General features: G+C 40.7%; 1 protein-coding gene across 5 annotated transcripts; it reads right to left on the bottom strand.

The window, feature by feature from the left end:
* Positions 1 to 99: 99 nt before the first annotated feature.
* Positions 100 to 22,802, bottom strand: INTS10 (integrator complex subunit 10). 5 transcript variants are annotated; one of them, XM_063337337.1, is made up of 18 exons: positions 22,643 to 22,802; positions 21,540 to 21,607; positions 21,175 to 21,278; positions 19,993 to 20,132; positions 19,043 to 19,124; positions 17,496 to 17,636; positions 16,896 to 17,067; positions 16,281 to 16,450; positions 12,564 to 12,697; positions 11,640 to 11,796; positions 10,935 to 11,017; positions 9,889 to 10,041; positions 8,655 to 8,763; positions 8,220 to 8,299; positions 7,579 to 7,741; positions 6,424 to 6,517; positions 2,409 to 2,486; positions 100 to 467 (listed from the first exon to the last, which is right to left on the bottom strand). In XM_063337337.1, exons 1-18 carry the CDS (start codon positions 22,769 to 22,771, stop codon positions 311 to 313), a joined length of 2,214 nt encoding a protein of 737 aa, XP_063193407.1. In that variant the 5' UTR covers positions 22,772 to 22,802; the 3' UTR covers positions 100 to 310. The 5 variants fall into 5 exon arrangements, with proteins under 5 accessions (XP_063193407.1, XP_063193408.1, XP_063193409.1 ...); XM_063337338.1 differs by having other exon boundaries at positions 11,640 to 11,793; XM_063337339.1 differs by lacking the exon at positions 2,409 to 2,486.
* Positions 22,803 to 24,250: the final 1,448 nt, after the last annotated feature.

Genomic DNA, 24,250 nt, shown 5'->3' with positions numbered 1-24,250 from the left:
ATGTTCTCTGTGTATATATAAAGATGGAAAGAACTAAGGTGCACACCTTAGTATAATGTTATGGAAAAAACCCAAAACAAATAGGACATTACAGAAGACTTCTTAAACAAAGATTTATTTATAAAGTTTGATCTACCCACATAAGAAAACTAAGCGGTGAATAAACACTGAGTAGCGTTTGTGTATTGCAGAACTCATAGGGAACTTCTCTGATACCCTAGACAAGTGATTTTTCCACTGCCACACTGCTGTTCGTACAAGTAATAGCCTTCTCTCTCTGTAACAGACATTGCATCATGATCCAGTCCGTTCAAGCAAGTGTCTGAAGCAGCAGTATTTTCTCATTAATGCAGAACCTATGCAAGACCACCATGAGATTTTCCCCACAGCGCGAGACCTGGCGCTCCATGGCCAGGCGGAAATCTTCTTTCACTCCTTTAGTTATACCCCGGGTAACTGTGTGATGCCTTAAGCCATGAAGGAAAGAGAGAGAGAAAAAAATCAAACAAGAGTTATTTGGTGCACTACAGTAATTTAAAAGGTGCTGCATGTTACTTACTATATACCTACTGTCCGTACCCGAGTTTATATAAGGAAACCCAAATAGCCCATGCTATGCTATTTTTTAAAAATCATGTGTTTAGCAGCTTACAAGTCTTTCAACAGTTTGAGGTTACATAGAAGTCTATGCTCTCACTGCTTTGATTATTGGGAGGGAAAAAAAAATGTTACTGTTCTGGCTAATAGGAAAATCTATTCTCTTAACCCAGCCCATACAGAGTTCTCCCCTTGCTTGGGGACAGGAATTTTTTTTCCCTCTCCACCTTTGCTGCCCAGGCCACTTCCTCTTTGTAATCACTTCTATAAATGGTTGGGGTTGAAAGAAGAGTGAAAAGGTGAATCTGCTTTCTCTGGAGGAAGGGAACAGATGGCTGCCACCAGAGCAGAGGGCATCTTGTACCAGTAAGAAAGTGCAGGAAGGAGCTATAGAATCCTGTGGGCACTGATAACTCTTTGACTAATGAAAGGCACAGTGAACTCTTTCACAGGCCAACACAAAGTGCAAACCAAGCCAGGCTGTGAGTCTGTGTCAGTAGAAGCCAGTCTTGTGGAGACAGCAGACACCAGGCAGGGATTACATTTATTCTGAGCAGAAGTTCAGGACTTGTTTTCAAACAGAACAAAGGTCCAGCTGTTGAGCAAGATAAAGTGATGCTGGTTGGGGAAACTCTTGGGATACTGCCCTGTTAAAGGCCGTTCTTATGAACGAGTCTTTGTCCTCACGTTGGCCTGCAGCACTCGATACCTAAATCTTGTCCTTAAAACAATGTTCTGCAGCGCCAAAGCCACTACACTTTACTTGCACTGCTCCAGAACTGGATAAGTAAGATCAAGACTTTGTAACATCTACTTGCAAGCCCTGCTTGGGACGGGAAGCAAAAGATAGGCCCTGAAATGAGAGCCCTAGCACTACTAAAGGAGCGGAATAAATTAAATCACAGAGAAAAGCATAATGCTAACATTGAGAAAAGTCCTGAGTCATGGGTAAGAAGGGAAGAGCGGGACCAAACCCAGCAAGCACACTGAAAGACAGAAAGGAAATAAAAAATAAAGGGTGAGGCCATCTATGCCAATCCAGAGACGCTGGAAATGAGGAAGGGAAAAGCCTGGGAACTGCCCTCACCAACAATACCACCCCACCTTCACTTAGATCAGCAAGTCCAGCATTTGAAAAGAGAGTTCTCTGCCGAAACAGCAGAGACTTCTGTAACAGGTAGAAAAGGCAAAGAAGAGACTAGCCAGAAGACTACCAGGCCATTTAGTGATGATCTACGCTGAGTGAAGCAAAACTGCACTGAAAATACTCCACCATATTCAGAGATTATGGGATAAGCCCCGTTTTCCATCTTTACTGCCCTAAACATTGCTGGCAGCTGAGTGCTATGGTCAGGCACAACCTAAAGGAGAATGCAACCAATAGCTACTGAGCAAGCCAGCAGCGGTTTTGAAGATGTGTGTCATTTAACAGCTGGAAAACAGAAAACAGAATTCAGAACAACTTAAATGAAGAAAAGTATCTACAAACGGATCCAGTAACCAGTATCTTGAAAAGAAAGGGTTATTCTCTTGCTAATATATGATTGAACATCGGTGTCATTTGTGGGGATTTCTACATTTTTGTTTAAATTCAACAGTGATTATTAAATTGAAAGGACACGGATACTGGCAACTTATGGTAAAAAGAAAAATAAATGTTATAATAGAACAACATGGTTTGCCAGGCAATGTAGGCACAAATGGAGGAAAAAAAAAGATAAATATTGAGTAACAAATTGCTGAAAACCATGGGCAGTAAAACATGTTGACAAAACACAGCACACTATGAGCGGGGTTTTTCCACTTGGTACCTGTCAGCAGTCTGTATGCTGGGCTGTAGCACAGGTATGAATTCCTGCTGCAGTAACCCCATGGGAGGGCTAGAAGTCCTTCAAAAAACAGCAAATAGCAGCATTCAAACACCCACACACCAACTCCCCCTCTGGTGCAAAACAACTCTCCAGAAAAAGGAGCAACAAAGAAGTAGGGTGAGACCACACAGCAGTATGACCATGGAGCAGCCGAAGGGGTGCAGGACCCTAAGAGCATCAAACATGCAAATATCCCCAGATTTCATTGCCAGGCTGTTCTGCAACTGTGGTCTAAATACATACACATATTTCTGGACAGTTACACCAGGAGAAAGAACAGTGGTAGGTGCAAAAACAATATCCAGTTGTACTACGATGAACTGTCGTAGCTCTTCCCGGGAAGCGTGTCAATCAGAAAAGATATAATCAGAGGAGCACTGCAGACACCACAGCTTCCTTGCAGAGCCAGCAGGAGTGTGTCAGCAAACCAGGAGAGCCCACAACTTGGAGTTAAGGGATTTGCTGCTGAGCCCAAGCCGAGTGCATGCACAGCGGGTATCGGCCAAGTTGAGTACATGACAGTGTTTGTTACAGGTTGCCTAAGTATCTTTTCATTAGCCCACAGATGGCCTTTTTCACCTTTTCAAATTCAAACTGCACACAAAAATGGCTGTGGGAGGATGGCATGTCAGAGCACGAATGCCCACTCAGAGCAGCCTCCCATTTATGACCAGGGCCACATCAACTAGCCACCAAAAGGTGTCTCAGCTAAAAGACAGTTTGTCTTTTCTGTGAAGTCCTTATCTTTGTTTGCTAACTATAACACAAGATAATAACCTCACACATCCAGCCTAGAGCAAATCCAATGCCCCACCTAAGGAAAAATGAGCAATTTGGTATATAGAGAACAGGTCTAGTTTCTTAACCTAAGTCTCTCAAAATGTCATCTAAATCTTATTAGGCAACCAATTACTGAGTGCAGCGTTCACCCCCCATAGATGCTAAGAAGGAAGCAGAGAAGCAAGACTCACATGTCTGTAATACTGAGTTAGGTGTCTACCTTCAGATCTCACAGGTGGGCATTTTGGTTAGTATCTATAATTTATTAATGAATATGGTTGGAGAGCTATGCTTATAAAAGCCAAATAAAGACGGGATGTTTTAGTAGTACAGAAATACTCTACAATACAGCTACAATAACCTGAAATAAAATATTCACAAGAATTATTCAATTAAATTAGATTGATTTTTCAAGATTAGGTCCAATACTGCAAAAATGGACACGGGAAACAGAAAATACAAAGGAACAGGAAGATGTTATTGGTCCCAGGGTGGCAGATGTTTGCAAAAGGGATTCTGTGCAACTGTGTCTTCATTACTGCTTGCAAGATCTGCAGCCAGAACTAAACACACCCAAGTGCACAGTCAGAATAAAAATTACACTTCCAAGATACTTCATTTCACTTCAAACCAACTGAGCTTTTCCTTCCCTGTCCCCAAGGGGAGATGTGATGGGAATGTGAGTAGAGACAGAACACCCAACAGCTTTCACATCAAGTTTATGCATTTTGGTAGGCTAAGATTAGACTAATTAGAGTAAGATTTATTAGAAAGAGGAGCACAATATTAATCGGTCATTACTTGCATATTGTTCTTTTCCTCTTACCTCACTAGCTAAGCCTGCCACTACTGACATGTAAACTCAGTAAAACTATGAAACTTGGTTTGTCTAGAGTGGAGTTCAAAAGCACTTAGTGGTTGAATTCAGAGCTCATCGTAGAAGTCTTGTTGACACTGCAAACAGAATGAGCTGGTCGTATCACCAGTTAAAACCAAAACCATGGACCTTCACATTCCCACAATGGATAGAAGCAAAGGGAAAGCTTACGAACTGTATATATATTTTGCAGGACCCGACTGTAAGTCTGCAGGCTACCAAGATCTTACTTCGGCTTTTGAAAACCACATTCCAGTTTGCTTTCCTGGGTTCAGAAAAAATAATATAATTTCCTGTTAAGTATAAGGTACTGAGGAAAAGTACTGGAAGACTGTGAAATTCACCTGGGGAGAAAAATGACCTATAAGTCACCAAAAAAAAAAGCTGTCTGTATAAAAAACATATCATATCTGTAATACATTTCCCATCAATTAAGATGCAGGATTGCTACACACGTTTATGCTGAGGCAAATATGAGGCAAAGGAGAAACTGCTCCGTCTTTGGGCTGCTGTGGCAAACTCACAAGAGTCTTCCTGTGCATGGCTGAACAGTATCCGAGCTGCCTCTGCTAATTATTGGGAGGATGGTGCAGCAGCTCGTACAACTAGAACTGGTGACAGTTTTGAAAGATGAAAGCCAGTCTGCAAGTTTTGAGCCTACCAACCATTGTCCCAGGAAACAGGACCGTTCTGGCGCACTTCATCTAAAACCCCAGCTGGGGGAGGCTGTGAGCTAACCAGTGCAGCGAGTCCAGCTAAAAAAAATAACTGGGGTAACAAGGGAGGAGATTTCATCTCCAATTAGTGGACTACACCCTGAACTCTCCCTCCCATCAGCTCTCTGATGAAGTGGTTCCTGTCCTCCACATCAGCCACATAAAAGACACTGTACACGGCTTTTCCAGCTGGATGGGATATTTGAACATTTTGGCTCAATAAGCACAAAGAAATGGACCTCTCTTCTACAAGCATTTCCATCATTCAGGAAACAAAACACTGGTCAAAAGGAGGTCAAAGAGAAATTTCTATCTTGTCAGAATCACTGATTGCTACCTACTTCCTGACTGGTGTGGTCAGAACAGTAAGAGCTACCATGCCAATCAAAATAAAAGCTGTGACTCAGAAAAACAGCACTGAACTATTACAACCAAGTTGAGATAGCAGCTAAGAAGTTACCAGGCGTAGTCTTTAGTGCTAAGCCCTCTTGCTGACAAAGCTTATTACTTAACATTATACATAGTGCAGAACACCCTGATTCTTGTTTTCATCCAGCTGGTTAGAAGTAGTGAGATATAGCAAGGGTAAGAGTTTGAAAATCTAGAGCTTAAAAGAGGAAGTTCTCTGTCACATAATTAAGCATTTGTATTGCTTCTTTTTCTTTTCTTTAATTACACCTAGCATCTCATTTTTCTGTCGGTTATTTTGGAAAATCTATTTACTAGTCCAAGTTTGGATCCAGTTGTCTAATGTTAGGCTCCCATTTTTTGAAAACTTTAGCCCATTCACTAATTTTCATATTAGTGAATAGCCAGAAACACTGACCCAAACTGGAATTTCAATAAACTTCAGCAGTCCCCCTCTTCTAAAGCAAAATACCACAAGTTCTAACAAACAACTAGGATATTCCAAAACATTCTGCCACTAAAACCCTGCAGCAGATACTTGTTCAGTCTTGTCTCAAAACTAAGAACACCTAGGAAGTTAATCCAAATTATTAATTTCCTTCAGCATCTCATAATAACCTAGGCAGAATAAGCTTGTTCAGTACATAGCAAGAGATGACCTGCTAGTTCTAAGAGAAAGTTTATTAGAGTTTACCTGGAGTGTAATTTAATTTATAATTTATACCTACATTTTTCATCATTCAGTGGTCTTTTGTAACTTTGTTTACAATTAATAGTGCTTTCTGTTCAGCATTACTGTTCAGCAAAATTAACACCGTGCACTCATGCCTAATTACTTAAAGAATTCCTGCAAAGTGCAAGTGTAGTTGAAAGAGCAATACTGTAATCACTTTAATATGAATCATTCTAAAGCAAATGCAACTTAAAAATAAGGTTCTGTAAAAGTAGGAGTTTAAAAGTTGAAGAACCCCCCAAAAGAATTCACAGATCAGCAGGATAGTCAGAAAAAAACTCACGGCTTTGTTTGAACTCCTTAGCCAACTCCTTAGATTTAAACTCAAAGGCATGACAAACTTACTATCCAGAAGATGACATGAAAGCAAAGGCAACTGGAACATACTCTCCTTTTTTTTTTTTTTTCCAAAGAAAACAGTAAATGCTTTTTTATCCTTACTTGATCAACATTGCTTGATTTGGCAGCAGTTCCAGATGAATTTTCCCTCCTTCCTGTGTTCTTAAATAAGCAAATTCCTCCAACATATCAATATCTGAAGAAAACGTTAAAGATTTGAGTAGGGAAAAAATGATAGAGAACATTCCTTCTTATCCCTCACATCTAAAGCCACATTGCTGAAAGGCCAGTCAAAAATTAACAGGTATTGAAGTATCTAATTCTTAAAAGCGATAAAGATCATGGCGTGTGTTCCTCATCCTCCACAAATTCATGAGGAAAGGCTTTTTAAAGTGCAAAATACACACATCCGTCAACTTCTTTTCTCTTAATTTCTTTGTATGTACAGTCAGACAGAGGTAAAGAAAGCTCATCTCTCTAAACAAATTCTCTGGTTGTTTTTACTTCATTTTCCTGCACTGCAGGTTATCAAAGCAGTACATACTGAGGCTGGGACTGAAGGAAATGCCACAACAGTGGCACATACCACCCTTTTTAGTTTTCTATTTTCGTCCCTTATTTAGCTTCTTTTTTTTTTTTTTTGCTTCCTTTAACATCAGAGCTTTTTTACTTGTCTCAGATACGAGTTAGTCCCCTTGTTTCCTGGGGACCATGGCTGGATCTCCATTTAGGTTAAACGCTAAACTGTCCACATGTGTGTATGCTAATCAAAGCGTATGTCAGATATCTGAATACAAATAATCAGACACGCTTTGTATGAACTTTGGCATACCATGTTATCTTAGTAAACAAAAAAACTTACCCACACAAAGCATTTCATAAATAATAGCCAAAATCATTCAACTCTGAAGCACTGGTACTGCTTTATCGTTTTTGTTAACAACCTTGTAGTATAATGCCCCATGTATCTTATCAAAGAGAGTGCCATCACTTGCACAAGCAGCCTAAGCTGCTGCTGAATGGAAGTGCAATTGCAATGTACTTAAGGATACTCTCAAGTGCCAGAACAGGTGACAGGAGCAATATTTATAGTCCATTGTGCACTGCCACCTATTATAAGAGACTTGCATGGTATGGAAATAAATACAGAATATGATTCACGGAGAAGAGCTGCTGCTCAAACTATCTAACAGCTTTTTCAACAGCCCATCACATAGTTTTGGATCTGAAAGACATTCTTGGTTAGAAAAAGGATACTTGTGACATAGTTGAAAAAATTCTCGTACTGGAAGTTTCCTTGTTGGCAGATTTTGTTGATGGCTTTCAGGAACAAGTTCTCACCACGTGGCCACTCATGCTGAAGCAGAACAACTACGTGGCCCAGCGCCATATCATCTCTGCTGTCAGTGAAAGCTCTGAGCTTCAGGGAAAAAATGGACATTGAGACAATCAAGAAACACATCTTGCTTTTATAACTATATGGGATTCACCTCACCTACATCTGTGCAAATACAAGAAAAGTTCTTTAGGAGCTTATTTCATTCTGCCCTAATATATACATTTAAAATAGTCTGGAGATTTCCAGCAAAAATACCAAATTGTCTCCATTGACCTCTAAGGGAAGTCTGAATGCAGACAAAAATACGTTGAGATTAATCCTATCTCCTCTGCCCCAAACTAAAATTAATAGAAAGAGAGAACAAACCCTCCTCCATCAACACTGCCTCCCCCCCCAAAAAAAAGACCCTCCACAGACCCATTTAGGTGAGAAGCACTTGAGGCACAGCCGTTCACACCTAGTCACACCACTGGGATAAGGCCATGCAGTTTCAGGACGCCAGATACATAAACTAGGCCTTACAGACATGAGAGAATTTGAAACCTTGACTACAGCTTACCTTGAAACAAGCTAACAACAGATGAAGGCAGTAAGGCATGATGGCTCTACTGGTACATGGCCAAAGCTTCAAATCAGACCCTGCAACAGAACAGTTTATCGTACACTTCTTTAGGGATCTCACGATTACCTAAGTTTGAAAGAAATTAGGGTGAAGTAAAACAAATCTACAATTGCCAAATCTCAGGTAGGGAGGAAAACTTTGAAGGTAAATTACGAATGATTCAAAACGTGAAGTTACACAGTTTAAAAATTTTTCTTCATTTCTCTTTTCCTGTAGCAGGCCTTTGTCACCAATATACTTCAATAGCTACCAGCAGGAAAACCACTCACAAAACCAAGAGGGGATTAAGAACTTCCTCCCTTTTCGTAATACAAAAAGAGAAGAATTACATACTCAACTAACACTGAGTTTAAAGTAGTAGCAATTCCATACCTTTCCTGAATTTAGACTTTACTTTAGGTTGCTCCTCTTGTACTTTACCTCCTTCTTGTATTGGAAGTAAAATACAGCACATGAGGTCAAGCACTTTTTCGCATGTTTGCTATAAAATGAAGAAGAGAGACATAATAATGCTAAGTATAAATTAAAGTTCTTAAAATTCATGTATGTTAATAACGATTAAAAATTTCAGACACCACAAAAGAAAAAAACAATTACAAAATTCTCTGCCAGAACTTGAGTGGACTTAATGAATAACTTAGTTTGGCCGAGCAAAAAGACGCAGCTGTCATTAAACAATCTCTGAGAGCCTACATAAGTCATTTTAATTGTGAAGAAATATGTATTGGCATTCTTCATTTCAAGAGTCTCAGATCAATACAACTGCAATCAATAACTATTTTATTTTGATGAATTAAGTTTTCAAATGAATTCTTAGAATAGCTTTTAAAAGCTTGTTTCTGTCCATGGTAAAAATAGAAAGGAAAATGGCAATCTGACAGCATGACAGAATGCGATGAATTTTTAATGCTATTTCATAGAGACAATAAGAGGTCTGTGGGGATATATTATCACATTTCCGATGAAAAAGTAGTAAACTGGAAGGGACAAAAAGACTTGTACAGTAGTACTGGGATGACGTTAGAGCCTCAGAGGCCCAGCCTTTATCATTAGTGCTGACACTGACTGACCTCAGACCACCATGCACTCCTGTAATATTAAAACCACAAAATATGTATTCCAAAGGAAAAGCAAGTTCAGAGGTCAGGCCAGACAGTATTGCTCTGAAACTGTCAGTTGATAACTAATTCTTTTCTAAGATGATCACGTAAGTTTCTTTCCTATAAACCTTTCTCTTTCCCCTGCCACGTGAAGCCTATACCTAAGAATTTTCCTTCAATGCTTAAAACTGTTTCCGTAAAGTTAAGGAATTAAAATTTAAGGTTACGTTTACAGACTAAAACACTTGCAGCTATGGAAAATCATAACTAAACTCCCCAAATCATAACTACCAAATAGACTCTTTAAGAGAGATACTAAAGGACAGTCAGTTAATGGGCCAGGTAGTGCAGTACTTCCCCCTGTGAAGTATGGATTTTTCAGTAGACTCTGGGTTATGTTCACTACCCCGTTGAAAGCAGGCTAACAGGAAAATTCAAAGGAAGACGACAAACAGGAACCACAGGGCCAGATGATGAAGGACCAGTGCATGGAATGCTATACGTACCCGATATTCTCCAAGGGCAAAGTGGCAGGTTGCTAACTGGATTAGTGCTCTTTGATTTTCTAGTGATCCTTGTCCTGTAATTTGCTGTGGAGAATGAGAGCCCTGAAGAGCTGCCAAATGATGTAGGCTGCTAATTGCTTTTTTGTACTGCCCCTTTAAAAAAAAAAAAGATATAAAAAGATAGTGTTAGGGCCTTTGTATACACTGGGTAGAAAGACAGAAATAAAAATTTCCTTACAGAGAGGATTCAAAATTTTAATCTAGCAGAACACTCTTGAGTGATGTGCTGTGCACAGAAGTTTGCAAGGCAGTGAGAAGACAAACGGAATTCTGTTTTGAAAAGCCTGTTTACAAAATTGCATTTATAACTGAAACAAATAATCATGCTCTTCAGAGTTAATCATTACTTTATTTAGACTAATAAAAGTTTGAAATAGCTTTTGTTTAGGTACAAGTACAAGCAAAAATAAAAGACCTCCAAAGGAAAAATATGAAAGAACAAGCTTTGTTCTATAGGTGGTATTCGGAATGAGTACAGTCAGCCTAATTTCTGGGGAGAATGATAAATTTTAACTGAGACATGTTAAAATCTTCTGCTGTTTGAAAATTCTTTTCTCTGATTGTGTTCCAATAGAATGCACTGACAGACAAATAAAATGCACTTTTCTTCCATAACACTATATATATCTACAGGTCAGAACGCCAACGCAGAGGTCTTTTCCATATGCCAAAACTAGCTACTGGGACAGGAATATCCAACCAGGTCAGACTGGCCTTTGAGCAACCTGGTCTATTGGAAGGTGTCCCCAGGGGATTGAACTAAATGATCTTTAAGGTCCCTTCCAACCTAAACCATTCTATGATTCTTTGATCCTAAGTAGGGTACCTAAGAACGGTAAGATTCCATCCCCAAAAGGGTCATGCTTTAAAGAATAAAATCAGTAGACACTTAAAGCAGTCAAACTGGCTAAGCAGAACAGCTACTCACTAGAAGGAAGAGCAATGTAATAGTGTTATTTTTACTAGTTTTTACTTTATTTTTTTACCTGGTAGATGATCATGTCTGTAAGAAAGATTCTTAACCAAAGCCATGTGTCTGTCTTCCATGACAAACAAATTCTGGTGAACTCTGTGTACGTGGTGAGAGAAGAAAAAGAGAAAATGAAGCATTTCACAGCTTTGGGTTGAAAATCAATTATCTAGAAAAGCAACAGCTGAATTTAAAAATGAAAAAAACTGAAACAGTGAGAGTGTGACATCTTTCAAATATAGGATACCCTCTTCCTATACAATCGTATTTTGATTATACTTCTCTTCAGTGTCAAACAAATTTAAAAGCAGCTAGGTGGTACTATTGGCCTTCTTTTTAGAAGATAAATTTGTTTTCAAGATTATCACACCAGATATTATCAGAAAGGGTGAGACACCGTAAAGACACATCTTTTAAGCATGAAGTAAAGCAGCCATTAGCAGCATATCCTCACCATATTATCAGCACTACTACTAACCAACTGCTCCTTCAGTAAAAGCTGCTTCCAAGAGAAGTGGGGGAGAATGAGCAAAAGATGCATGAAGGATGAAATGAAATCCAGGATCAAAATATTTAGAAATGCAACAACTGATAAAGCTTCTTATTGGAACTTAGATCAAAAATACTCAGGACCCAAAGTAAATTCAATTTTAAGGATTCACAATGACTTCTATGAACAGCAATGAAGCCTAAATGCAACTGTGCCTGCAGTTAGTCTTACCTTTGTCGAGTGATTCCAGAGAATAAAGCAGCTCCCAACTCTCTCTTGCCAGTTTAAAACTCTCTAATACTTCAATAGAGTTTGCAAGATCTGCCTTGTTTACTGTAATATGGCGACTTCGTGCCTTCCCAGAAGGATCCTCATCATCAGAGCTCTGCTTAAGGGTCAGTATAAAACATAAAAGGTTCTATTCTCAATTTATACTTATTTCAAAGGACTACAAAGTCACAGAAGTTGCACTGAACACAAGAAAACAATTCTGTACTAGAGATGCCAAGGTCCTAGTTTAAGTGCCTTTAAGTGACTTTTTGCTTAGCTTGTTTTCATATTAAGAACAATCTCTTTTGCTACCAAGAAACTCAGTGGTATAGCGTGATAAACAGTATCCCAAAAGAATTAATTCTGTTAAACGTGGCACACCACCAATGAGCTTCATCCAGATTATCTGTTAAAGTACACACATCCTTTATAATTTATCACTCATTTTAAGCCTACAGTGGCATAATGTAAAGCAAATGTAATTCTTGTATAAGTGGGTACTTCTACCAGCAGACAAACTCAATAAATTGGTGGGTTTCTACTATTAAAGAAATAGATGTATTCACAGCTCCAGTCATAAAAAGCCAATTAATTTGGACATCTGACTGCTATAGCTACCATTTTTAACATCTTCTGCAGTCTCTGCTGAACGCCTTCAAGTTAAAGACTTCACATGAGCACATGTGTCTACAGCAATTGCTACAAAAATTGTTTTATTCTTGCTGGCGTTAGCCAAAAAAAATCTGTTTGCAAATTGTGGTCATAAACAGCTATTCCAGGGTAGCTCTAAAAATACATCCATTACATTTGTGTCAAAACCACTACTGTTCAAATTCCAGTACCAATGACATTCCTGTTACAAATTAAAAAGTCTAGAAAAATTACCATTGTTTTTTCTCTTCCTTCAGCAAGTTTCCTCTTTTTGTGTATGTGTTTGTTACGATCAATATCTGTATCACCATAGATGTTGGTCACATCCTCAAGAAGAACCAGTGGTGTTTGGTTTGGAGCATTTGGCCCTGGATTTAAAGATAAATTAATTCAAGATTGCTCTAAACTGATCCAAAAGGTCTCATGCCCACATCAAGCTGGCTTTGTTGCCTTCACAAGTAATGATTATAATGCTAGAGAAAACAATCTAAAATTAATTCACTTGTGTTGCATAAGCTTAAACTAAGCTATGTTTTTCTCAAAGCAGTCTTACAGTAAAGGTCAGAATGCATTTACCAGACACCACAAGAGTTTGCTTGAGAGCTTCAGAATATCTTTGAATCCTTTTCTTACAGAGCAGTCACAAGATATACTCAGGCGGCAGGTGTTCTCTCATCAAACATTATTTGCTTTTATATAAGTACAACTATTCAGCAGGTGAACAGAACAAATGGCTCTGAAGTTAACAGCCACAAACATCACAAAGCAATATTCTCAAAACATTCTCATGAGAAACCAAAGCAATATGCTGACAGGCACTGATGCCTCAAAGAAGTGAGTGTATTTTATCACAAGATTTCCCTAGTAGGATTACTCAGTGTGAGCTTTGCCCCCACTGATCTTGGTGTGCAGAATTAAACCTTAGACTGCTAGAGCCCATCATCACTCGCCAAAGCCTCTAGAGAAGCCTTATTTTGAAGCACAGAAGACATAATTTCTACTTCCACTGGTGCCACAGAACATCCGGTGGAATCCGGTACTCGTTTTTTCAGACCTCAGTGCTTAAGTTTCATTAGATATAAAACAGGAACAACACTTCTTAATCTCAAACAACATTGGTGCATGGTCACTACTGAGAAAACTTTACTTCCAAAAATATTTTCTCTGTTTGCACAATCAAGTTGTATATAGATGCGCAAAGCTCAGACAAAGAGAAATATAAAGGAAAGGGGAAATCCATTAATCTGTTTTCCCTTTTTGAAATCTCCACCAGACAAGACAGTAGTGCAGACAAGTATTTTCAGTATGTGCATTTCTTCTGTTTGTATTTGCAGAAAGAAATGAGGATAAGGCCTCATTTGTAATTGCACGGAACTAATTTGAGAGCTTGGTATAAAGACAATCCATTTCATCTCTTGACATAGAAGAACCCATATTAAGCTTTTCCCATCTACTCAGAAGTGATGCGTAAGGAGTCCACTACAACAGAAGTTAATGTTAAAAGAAATAACATTATTTTTTAAGCACGCCAGGTTGGTTATCTCCTTCGCCTAGGTTCAAACTAAATACCACCATTGAAACGTCCTCTACACAAAGGCTGCAACACATTGAAATCACCTCTCCTGTATACAGGTACTCTCCCGTACCTGTATTCCACTGTGTTGGAATCTAATCTGTGTGACCTGAAAATAGAGCCAAGTCATAACATAGAAAATAGCATCCATGAGAAACAGGTATAAAAGTACCACAGCTGGGATGCTGGAGAGTTTTATCACTGGAATATCAAGAGCTGCCTACTTCTAACACCTAAGAAGAAAGGAGTGGGTTTTTCTTTTACTCATACCGATTTGAATGAATACCAGTTAAGTGCTTTGCTTTCCAAATAAACGTTCTCGTCTCAGTGGCAGGCAAGTGCACCATAACCTTTATTCCAAAACCTCCAGTCCTGAAGCAAAACAAAACCTAACCTCACCCTTGTCTTGGGCTGCAAACCTTCTCTTACATGGCTGAAAGTTACACAGTCATACAAAGAGCAATGTTGTGTTTTTCTGTCTAACTGAGCTCTAGAATCTAAGCGTAAGAATTTTTAACTGATTTCTAACACAGTGTTATAAATAAACCCCTAAAAGCATCAGCCCAAATAGCAACTCCTGCCAAGCCTGCAGGCAGCCTGAAAATCATGAGAGGTGTGAATTGCCTCATTCATTTTTCAAGTCTCCAGCAAGGCAGATATAAATTATGTCAGAGAAATGAATTGAAAAGTTTTCTCTCAAGAGGTTTCTTGCAAGTCCATGCACATGAGAAGAAAGTTACAGATCAAAACTCAGAGCTACTGGACTAAGGAGAACACAGCTTTTTTCCCCACTGCTGTGCTTCCAAAATACATAGAATTCTACAGTGAGCCCTCCAAAGAGGAGGAAAAACCCTAAGGCCAGAAATGATATGAAAGGCACTGAATACCACTGGACTTTAATGCTAAAGCAGAAATCATGAGTAAAAGATGTCTTGGAAATGTTTTCCTGATGTCAGGAAGTGACAGAAGGTACCAGAAATGCTGCACTAAAGGGACGCACTCTGCTATCTCAGTATACGTTCTTTTTTTGGTGGATCAGTCTGAAAACCATGAGCTTTAACATACTCAACTGTTCAACTTAGAAAGGAACATTTTCACCAGTGCTTTACTTCCTTTCTTCCTCAACTCAGAATCAAGCAGCTAAAACTATATGCACAGCTAACATACCTCACTGCCCCACAATAACGTCTCTTTCCTCTTGACAGAACAAAACACTCAACTCAATTAGTTCCTGTATCTGTTAAAGTGACTATGTGTTCTTTGCATACAAGTTGCCAGGTCATTTGTCTTCTGAGCTTAGCTATCTACTGACGTTGTTCAACTCAATACACAACTTTAAAACCCATCATTTGTATTGAGTGTTTAATTACTCAAATGGTCATTTGGTCCATGCAGGAAATTGGGATGAAACTTATGAACACAACACACAGAATTAAAATTGTAATTTTATCATGAATCAATAACTGTAGTGCTAATAAGTACTAATCACCTATGGTGACAATTGTTATTGTTGCAAGGAATTCCCTAGCAGTGAGTGAAAAAGCAGGAAATGCACACTATTAAAGAGTTGAAAATTCCTGTTTACGATGCTGTTTATTTCAATAAGTTCTGAACAAACTGGAGGTTAAAGAATTTCCCTCAGCTTCTGGGCCATCCCTGAAAAGTCCAGTCTATGCCTGAAGAAGCAATCCAAGGTGTTCCAAGCAAACTGATATGCCCCAAATGCAGATTTGAGTGGGGAGGAAAAAGCACAGGTAACATTCATACTTTAAATGTTCAATTTACAAATTAATTACAAATTAGGATTAATGTGCAAAGCACATTTTAAAGGTCATGCTTAAACTATACAGAGAAAGCCAAGTTGGAAGCTTGTGAATTTCAGGAAATCTTTTCCTATTCAGTTTTTATTTGATTAATTATAAGTTTGTTGTGTGTTCCTAATGCAAAAATATCTGCACTTATTTTGTGGAAGCTTTTTGTACAATCTTTTCACTGAAGAAAACCAGGAAAATGTCAAGCTTCAAAGAAACAGAATCAGAGGAGAAAATGAAACAAACATGATGCTGATGGAAGAGTAGGAATCAACCCTAGAGATGCTTCTCATAACATCTAGTCTGCTACGTTGCTAGACAACTGCCTGCTGCTGGCCAAGGTTGAAACCACGATGCTAAGTTAGACTGATCTTTGGTCTCATCCACACCAGCACTTGTCATGAACTATTTCTGCTGGTAAGACTAATAGCTTGGGAGAATTTTTAAAAAGACCCATGTCACTTTGTAAGATGATAGTTTCAGAAGATTAATGAGAAAAGATCTTTCAGACATTAGCAATGAAATCACAAAGAACTCTTTACAAAAGTTGAAACGTTAGAAACTAACCTTGAAAGAGTGATGGCTGGATGTTGCTGACATACTGGAATGCATTTTTAAAGAAGACCAACATCGTGGAATACACTACTTGATTCTTATATTTAGCGTGTGCATCACTATCAAAGTTACTGATGTATCTGCAGAGGTCTTTCATTCGATGCAAAATGTCACCAAAACTTCTGAGGAAGAGAGACAAAAAGAATTCAGGATGTTACACAAATTCCAAAACTAAAGGAAAGAATGCCTAACGAATATGAAAAACTTAATATTTTGGCTGAGGAAATCCCCCAGCTGCAAGTCAGTGGAGGCTGGAAATACACACCAGTAAAACTTCACTAAATATTTACCATGTTCCTCTTTGCTGAGGCACCTAGGGAAGGATACCCCAGAGTACTACAGTTCTTATGTCTGACTTTCATTAACAAATATTTAATTTAGAGACCAATTTGAAAGGGCTCCCTGGATCCACGTTTTTCCTTTACATTGTACAGTCTTGAAAGAAAAGCTGCACTGAATTTACACAAAATGTCCTCATGTTAAAATCCTTCTCCAACCCATGTCCTTAAGAATTAAAAAGCCAAATTGCCTTGAAAAGAAATACCCGGAAAAGTACACATTTCTCACCTTCTTCCCTTATCCATTTGCCATTCACACCTCATTCCTACCACAGACAGTATTTTAAATAGCCTCTCCCAAGGATCTGTAATCTGCGATGATTTCTCTGTAAGACCATCTATTACATATTTTTGAGAGCTACGCTTGCTTGGAGACATAATATCAGAAGAATCTTGTGAACCTAGGAAAATCAGCACATTTTTCTCTGCATAAAGAAATCAAACCAACTGATTTATTTTCAAGAAGGAGATATGTAAAAATGTACACTGGAGCTTTCAGGGTAACCATTCTTTACTGAGAAGGCTGAAAGGGAGCAGTAGGTGTTTCTGCCTCCTTGTACAAAAGAGCTGATGGGCTGGATAAGGAGATCTTGGACATTCTGTCCTACCTCCCAGTACACATGTTGAAGCCTCATGAGCATCACGCCTAAGTAGTTGAAGCATCATGAGGTATTTTGGTATCAAAGAACTAAGAAACATCAAGTACTACTATTAATCCTCCTCTATGGGATACATTACATAAAGGTCATGCATTCTTCATTTATCAACGTCAGTTCAGTAATACTAAAATACCTTCTAAGAAAGGTTAATTTTGTAAAAATATTCTTACCTTGATATTGGCTTTCCATCTGTGTGGATCTAGTTACATAGTTAATATAAAATTCTGCTGCTTTATTCAGATATTTATATAACAAGCTGGCAGGAAGTCGAACATCAGGGTTGTTAATTATTAGAGGAAGAACATCACAAACTAAAATAGAAAACAAACCAAAAAAATCCTTTAGGCTTGGGTTTTTTTTTTTGTTCTGCTTGTTCTAAGTAAGGTTTCTCAATCAGCAATGTAAGCCTCCATCTCTGGCTGACCATACACCACAAAGGATCACAAAGAACCTCACATGAATGACTGCAATATCAATTTGTACCATATGGTCAACCTGGCCTAATGTGACCTGACTAAAGGCTAGTCTTCTGACTAAAGCGGTTTTCTAATCTTGATGTCTTAGAATCATAGAATCATACAACCATAGGGTTGGAAGGGACCTCTGGAGATCATCTAGTCCAACCCCCCTGCCAGAGCAGGGTCACCCAGAGCAGGCTGCACAGGAATGCGTCCAGGCGGGTTTTGAATGTCTCCAGAGACGGAGACTCCACCACCTCTCTGGGCAGCCTGTTCCAGTGCTCTGCCTCCCTCAAAGTAAAGAAGTTCCTCCTCATGTTTAGGTGGAGCTTCCTATGCTAAAGTTTGTGCCCATTACCTCTTGTCCTGTTGCTGGGCACCACTGAAAAGAGCTTGGCCCCATCCTCCCGACACCCACCCTTTAAGGATTTGTAAGTGTTGATAAGGTCCCCGATCAGCTGTCTTTCTTCCAGACTGAAGAGACCCAAATCCCCCAGCCTTTCTTCATAAGAGATGTGTTCCAGTCCCCTAATCGTCTTCGCAGCCCTTTGCTGCACCCTCTCCAGCAGTTCCCTGTCCTTCTTGAACCAGGGAGCCCAGAACTGGACACAGGACTCCAGGTGCAGCCTCACCAAGACAGAGTAGAGGGGGAGGATGACCTCCCTCGACCTGCTGGCCACACTCTTCTTGATGCACCCCAGGATGCCATTGGCCTTCTTGGCCACAAGGGCACATTGCTGGCTCATGGTCATCCCATTGTCCACCAGGACTCCCTGGTCTCTTTCCACAGAGCTGCTCTCCAGCAGGTCAGCCCCCAACCTGTACTGGTGCATGGGGTTATTCCTCCCCAGGGGCAGCACCCTACACTTGCCCTTGATGAATTTCATAAGGTTCCTCTCTGCCCAAATCTCCAGCCTGTCCAGGTCTCTCTGTATGGCGGCACAGCCTTCCGGTGTGTCAGCCACTCCCCCCAGCTTTGTGTCATCAGCAAACTTGCTGAGGGTGCACTCTGTCCCCTCATCCAGGTCATTGATGAATATATTGAGGAGAATTGGACCCAGTACTGACCCCTGGGGAACACCACTTGTCACTGACCTCCAGCTAGACTCTGTGCCCCTAATCACGACCCTCTGAGCTCTATCTTTCAACCAGTTATCTATCCGCTTATCTTTCTATGTCTTGAAAGTAGTTCACTGAACTCAGAATCTTGCCATCCTAAAAAGCTGTACAGTAACACAAGAACATTAATAGTTTCTTACCAAACAATTTTCTAAAACAATTCACTGGGGATTCTTGGTCTTCAATACTTTCAGCATCTAATAATGTTTCTCCAAGGCCTACCTGTGTAAGCAGAGGTGAAAATCAAGCACTGGAGCGGTGGTTTTAGAAACTTTTTGAAGTGCTGTTCAATGGAGTTGAACAATAATTCAGTGGATGCATGAGTAGCAATTCACTATATGACAACTGCATGCGCTAATCTCTATAGTATACTATCCCTACTTAATAACAGGTGAAAAGCAACACCAGAAGACAGCAAAACAAGACCACAAGAAAAACCGTGCATTTGTCTGTATCAGTAAAGACATGCATAGACAGGCGAAAGCGATGAAGGTGCCAGGCCTTAAAGTTGCAACTTGTCACCTGAGCTGTAGTAACTGACTGTGCACTCTGCCTGATGCTAGTACGAGCTAGAACATCTTAGTGTAAGTCAGTCTCAGAACCAACAGGTTTTATAGTCTTTAGACTATTTTGAAACTATCCTTAAACTGTCCTTAAATAAAGTAGATCATCATTTAAAGAGCTCCAGCTGAAGTTTACTAAGTCAACGCAAACATGCTGCTTGTTACAGTCTAGTCATAACCTCAATGCACTCTGCCCTCAGTGAGAGTTTGCTGACAAAAAGCTGAAGTAATATTCTTTCTTAGACTATAATACTCCTCTACATTTTTTTGTGCTATTCTGCTTTTTCAAAAAGCATGGAATATTCTTTGTATTTGCAAAACAAAAAATCGCTTCATTTGCTTCCACTTGTTTTCTGCCCAATTCTTTCCTGGTGGTAACCTCAAGATACAGCTATCTGAACTATTAGCCACAATTAAACATGAATAAAAAGACTCACCCTCTCACTAGGCAAAGGAAAATACATTTCAGCAAAATCTCAAAGAACAGAATGCCAATATCCTGAATAGTTGCTATGAGCTTCTCTTACCCCATGTTGCACCACAGTCTCTGGGAAACGTCGCAGAAGCAGTAGTAGCATTTCTGCCCTTTCTAATGTGTTAAAACACTGCTCTGTGGCCTTCAATAACATCTCACACTGGATCCGACCAGGAAGGGTTTCAAACAATCCTTAAAAAAAAAATTAAAATGTTTAACTGGCTATGTCTGAATTGTAAACGTGACTGACAAAGGGTAAAAGACTGGTCATCATCATATTGCCATGCAGGGTGAAAGAGATTTCCTTATACTTTCTTCTGCTTTTAATATCTATGCTTGGAAAAAAATGGCTGTTTCTTTCACAGAAGACCATATGAATATTTACCTGTGTTTATTTGGTGCACAGAACTTGAACTAACAAATAAGATTGCTAAGGAGTGGAATACTGAAAATTCTAATACTAAAATATTTGACATTTTAAGATGCTTTTTCAAGAATGTTCATTTATTTTACTTACAATCCACTTCTACAACTAATAAATACTTTCATTATTAAGAGGTAGGTTTTTTTCAATTTTAACTTCCAATGAGACACTAAAAAGAAACCAACGTATTCTCCCTGTAATTTTTATGTATTCTCTCTGAAAAGTAAACATACCCCATGAAAAACCACATGTTCCCTAAACCGGAATAGCCTGTATGCAGTTACACACAGTTTCTTAGTGTGTTTCCTTAGAGTTTCTGAAGCACATATTTGAACAGCAGATTATAATTTGTCAGGTGTAAATCCTGCTTTCAAAACTGCCTGTGGTTGCCGGCAGTGAATGCAAAGCCCTTCTGGTCACTGTTCGTTTTCATAACCCTCACTGCATACGTATGAATTCACTCCATTTTTATGATCATTCATTGTTCTCTGCAATCACTGGGACGATGATTCATAAGTCCCATTCCACTTATTCCCTATGCAATCTCTTTTTTACGTGCTTGTTGTTCTGGCAGAGGTAGTCTACCCATCTAAGAGACAAAGCAATGGGAATCAGCTTCTCCTGGCCCTTTGTGTTTCCTAAGCCTAACACATTGAATGAAGTCTTTAAGGCTGAACTGAGCAAAACAATCTGGTGCCCACAAGCAAATTTAAAAAGACTGACACTTACTTGCCACACCAGATACGTAGCCAGAGGGCTTTTCTTTAGATTCCTTCAGGACTCTCCCTACTCAATGAGTAGAATCCTTACCTCTTAAAAATTGTGTCTGCTTGTCCTGAGAGTCATTCCTTAATGCTGATGTAATAACGCTAATCTCCCTCCATACAGCAGGCTGGTCTGGAAAATTCACAAACCTGTAATGAAGTTTGAGGCAAGGAATGCACAGTGATCTCATAAGCTGTTTCCAGGACAAAACCTTCCTATGAAATAATGTGCAGGGGCAAATGGAAAATAAACCCTTCCTTTTTACTGTTTATTTTTAATTAATAAGACTTTTTCTGCTTAATTCATCCACGCAGATTTCCAAGAACGCTCACATGATATTTCTGGAAACTCTGACATTTATGGAAGCAAGCACCTGGCATAATTGCAGAGTTCCAGCTCTGATTACTTACATGTCGTAGAGTAGCCTGCCCGCAGACGCTGTCCTTTCAGCATTCCTCTCAATAGTGTACATCTCATACTGCAAGATGGAAGAACAGAACATTAGCTCTCTTGAATACACTTATGAACCAGATCAGTCCTTTCACTCTAAAAAACCGGCCCAAGTTTGCCACAGCAGTCTGAATAACAGAAAATGAAAGGATTGCAACGTTTGCTGTAGAAATTAGGAGCTGAGTTTACACTATGCATTTACATGTTAAATTAGGAATAAAATCCTGTATGATAATATAAGTAATGTTAACATGCTGGCTTTATTCTTACACACACAAAACTCAGCTTAGCGAGAATTCAAATAGTTCTTTGACTGGGGTTTGTTGCCAGTGAAATGCAATGCAAAAATCCAAGCTATTATGAAAGCCATAGGCAAGAGAGGTACTTTAAATCTCTACTAGAAATGGCTATTTTTTTGCAACCCTAAATGTTTCATCGTGTGCAAACGCAAGAAGCAGAAAGGGACCTTCCCCTCAGTTATTAAAAAAACAACATTTTCACCTCTTTCACAAAGCATTCATAGGAGTGGGTTTTATTACAGTGAAACACAACAAGCAGTTACAAGCTCGCCACTTTACTTTTTAACCACTGGACACCACAGTGAGAGGCTGGGCACTGCCGCCACACGCCTCTTGTGCTTCCCAACAGCCATCCTGTGCGTTCAGAGGGGAGTGAAACACGACAAAGAAAGTCTGCGAAAGACCGTTCGGCTGCAAAATCCGGGTGCTGAGCCCGGCCCCTGCCATGGGTGCCGGGGCGGACACCTCTGGGGATGCTGGGCCCGGCCTCTAGCTAGGTGCTAGGCCCGGATGCCTGCCAGGGGAGCCGGGCCCGGCCGCCCTTCTTCGCGCCCCCCGGCAGGGCGCTGCCACAGCCGCCGCCCCGAGTAACGGACGTTAACGGCGTCGCTGCCGGGTCCCCGTCACCACGGCAACCGTTCGCCCCGCCTCTCCTCCCCCAGTAGCCGACGCGCCAGTCAGTCAGGCAGCACCCGCCGCAAGGCCCTGTGGGGTTACCGGCGCGCCGCGCCTCTCTATTGCGCCGGTGGGGTGGCGGCGCTCACCTGTATGTTGAAGTCGGCGGGGTAGAGGCTCCGCGCCGTGATGAGCCAGGCCTTGGCCGCCCACAGGTCGCCCGGCACCAGCTCGCGGGCCCGCTTCACCAGGAACTCGCAATCCCCCTGCGCCGACATCTTGCTCCTGGCCCGGCCCTGCCGCTGGGCGGCGCGCATGCGCCTCGCTGCCCTGGGGCGGCCCCTCCCGCTCCTCCGCCCCGCCCCGGCGGCGCGCGGCTGAGGGGGCGCGCGCCTGCCGCCATTTTGGAAGCGGCGGGGAGAGGTTTCGGTGCGTGGCGGTGGCTCTGCCGGGCTGTCGTCTCTCTCCCTTCTGCTGCTCTCTCGGTCGCGGGCTGTGTCTTTTCTGCTGGTGGCCGCTGGGCTGGAGACAGCGAGGGGCGAAGAGCCCGAAGTGGCAGGGGGGTGCAAGGACTTTGAGAGGGGATAGGCTGAGGAGGGCTTGTGGAGCAGGAAGTTCGAGAGTTAGGAAGGCTTGTATGGGCAGGGAGGATTACAGCGATGTTATGTAGCCCAAGGCAGCAGTTAGGGCTCCAGAACCCTGTGACTGACCATGGGGAATTTTGGGCGCAAAGGTAAAAGAGGCCTGCTCTTCCACCTTTGGCAGTTAGTGTGATAACTGGTAGGAGACGTGCCAAGCTTCCCTCAGGAAACCTGACTTTTGGCTCTGTGGGCAGTGTCATGGGTGTAATAGCACTTAGAAGCAACTGAGTTGAAATTGCTGACGTTGGCTGCAGTGGAGCACTGCCTCTTAAAGTTGGTGTTGCTGCAAATCAAAGCCTGCTTGTGCTTCTCAAAGGTTCTTATAGCCCAGTACCAAGGACACCAGCAGCAGATAACAAGGAAAAAGAGGACCTTTCACCCCAGAAATGCACCTAGCCTTCAACAACTTGGAACTGAGATTTGGTTGTTACGATTAGTTTTTAGTGTTAAGATGTCTCTCCTTTCTGTTGCTTACCTAAAATGTAAATTTCTCAATTTTTTCCATGTCACTTTCTTTGTATGTGCCTTTCAAGTAGGCTGTTCGTTTTCTGACGTAGCAACGGACCTTGCAGACTCTGTACTTGGGAACTTCTACTGATCAAATCTGTAAATCTTGATATCTAGGAGTTAGTGTAATAACCTGATTATCAAATAGTTTTAACAGACTCTTAACCTCCAGGCAAGGGAGAGATGGGAGTCCAAGTTTTTCATCATACAAACAGTATAACTTAACAATAGGGACAAAGTCTGAAGGGGACATAAATGAGGGCAGGAGCCACCTGGGAGTGTTCAGGCTTGGAAAAGTTTGCTGATAGACCTAACAGAGGACTTGCATTAAGGATGCCTGACCCGTGGACTTGAGAAGTAAAACTTTTCTCTGTAATAATCTCATAGATGCAGGATGGGTAGCTGTATCAGAAGAATTGCAGGGGATTAGGGCAAGCGATGTCAGTGAGAGAGCAGGAAAGACCGCTTATGTTTCATTTGTGGATGAGAGGAAGGGGAGCACTGTGGTCTTTGAGAATATGGGTACTGAGTCTCTATGAGGTGAGACAGGAGTAGTATTTGAAAGTGCTGGGAACATAAACTATAGGTTTTAGCCAAGCAGGTCAATGT

Source organism: Chroicocephalus ridibundus, chromosome 5 (assembly GCF_963924245.1).
Source record: "Chroicocephalus ridibundus chromosome 5, bChrRid1.1, whole genome shotgun sequence".
Classification (NCBI taxonomy): domain Eukaryota; kingdom Metazoa; phylum Chordata; class Aves; order Charadriiformes; family Laridae; genus Chroicocephalus; species Chroicocephalus ridibundus.
The sequence above is the reverse complement of the archived record's forward strand: the minus strand, read 5'-3'. Positions and strand labels throughout refer to the sequence as shown.

Coding starts and splice junctions, on each gene's coding strand:
- INTS10 (XM_063337337.1), bottom strand. CDS start 22,771: ATGTCGGCGCAGGGGGATTGCGAGTTCCTGGTGAAGCGGGCCCGCGAG. Junction 8,764..9,888: donor TTGCCCTTGGAGAATATCGG/GTACGTATAGCA, acceptor TTCATTTTATAG/CAAACATGCGAAAAAGTGCT. Junction 7,742..8,219: donor TGTTGTTAGCTTGTTTCAAG/GTAAGCTGTAGT, acceptor TTTTCCCTGAAG/CTCAGAGCTTTCACTGACAG.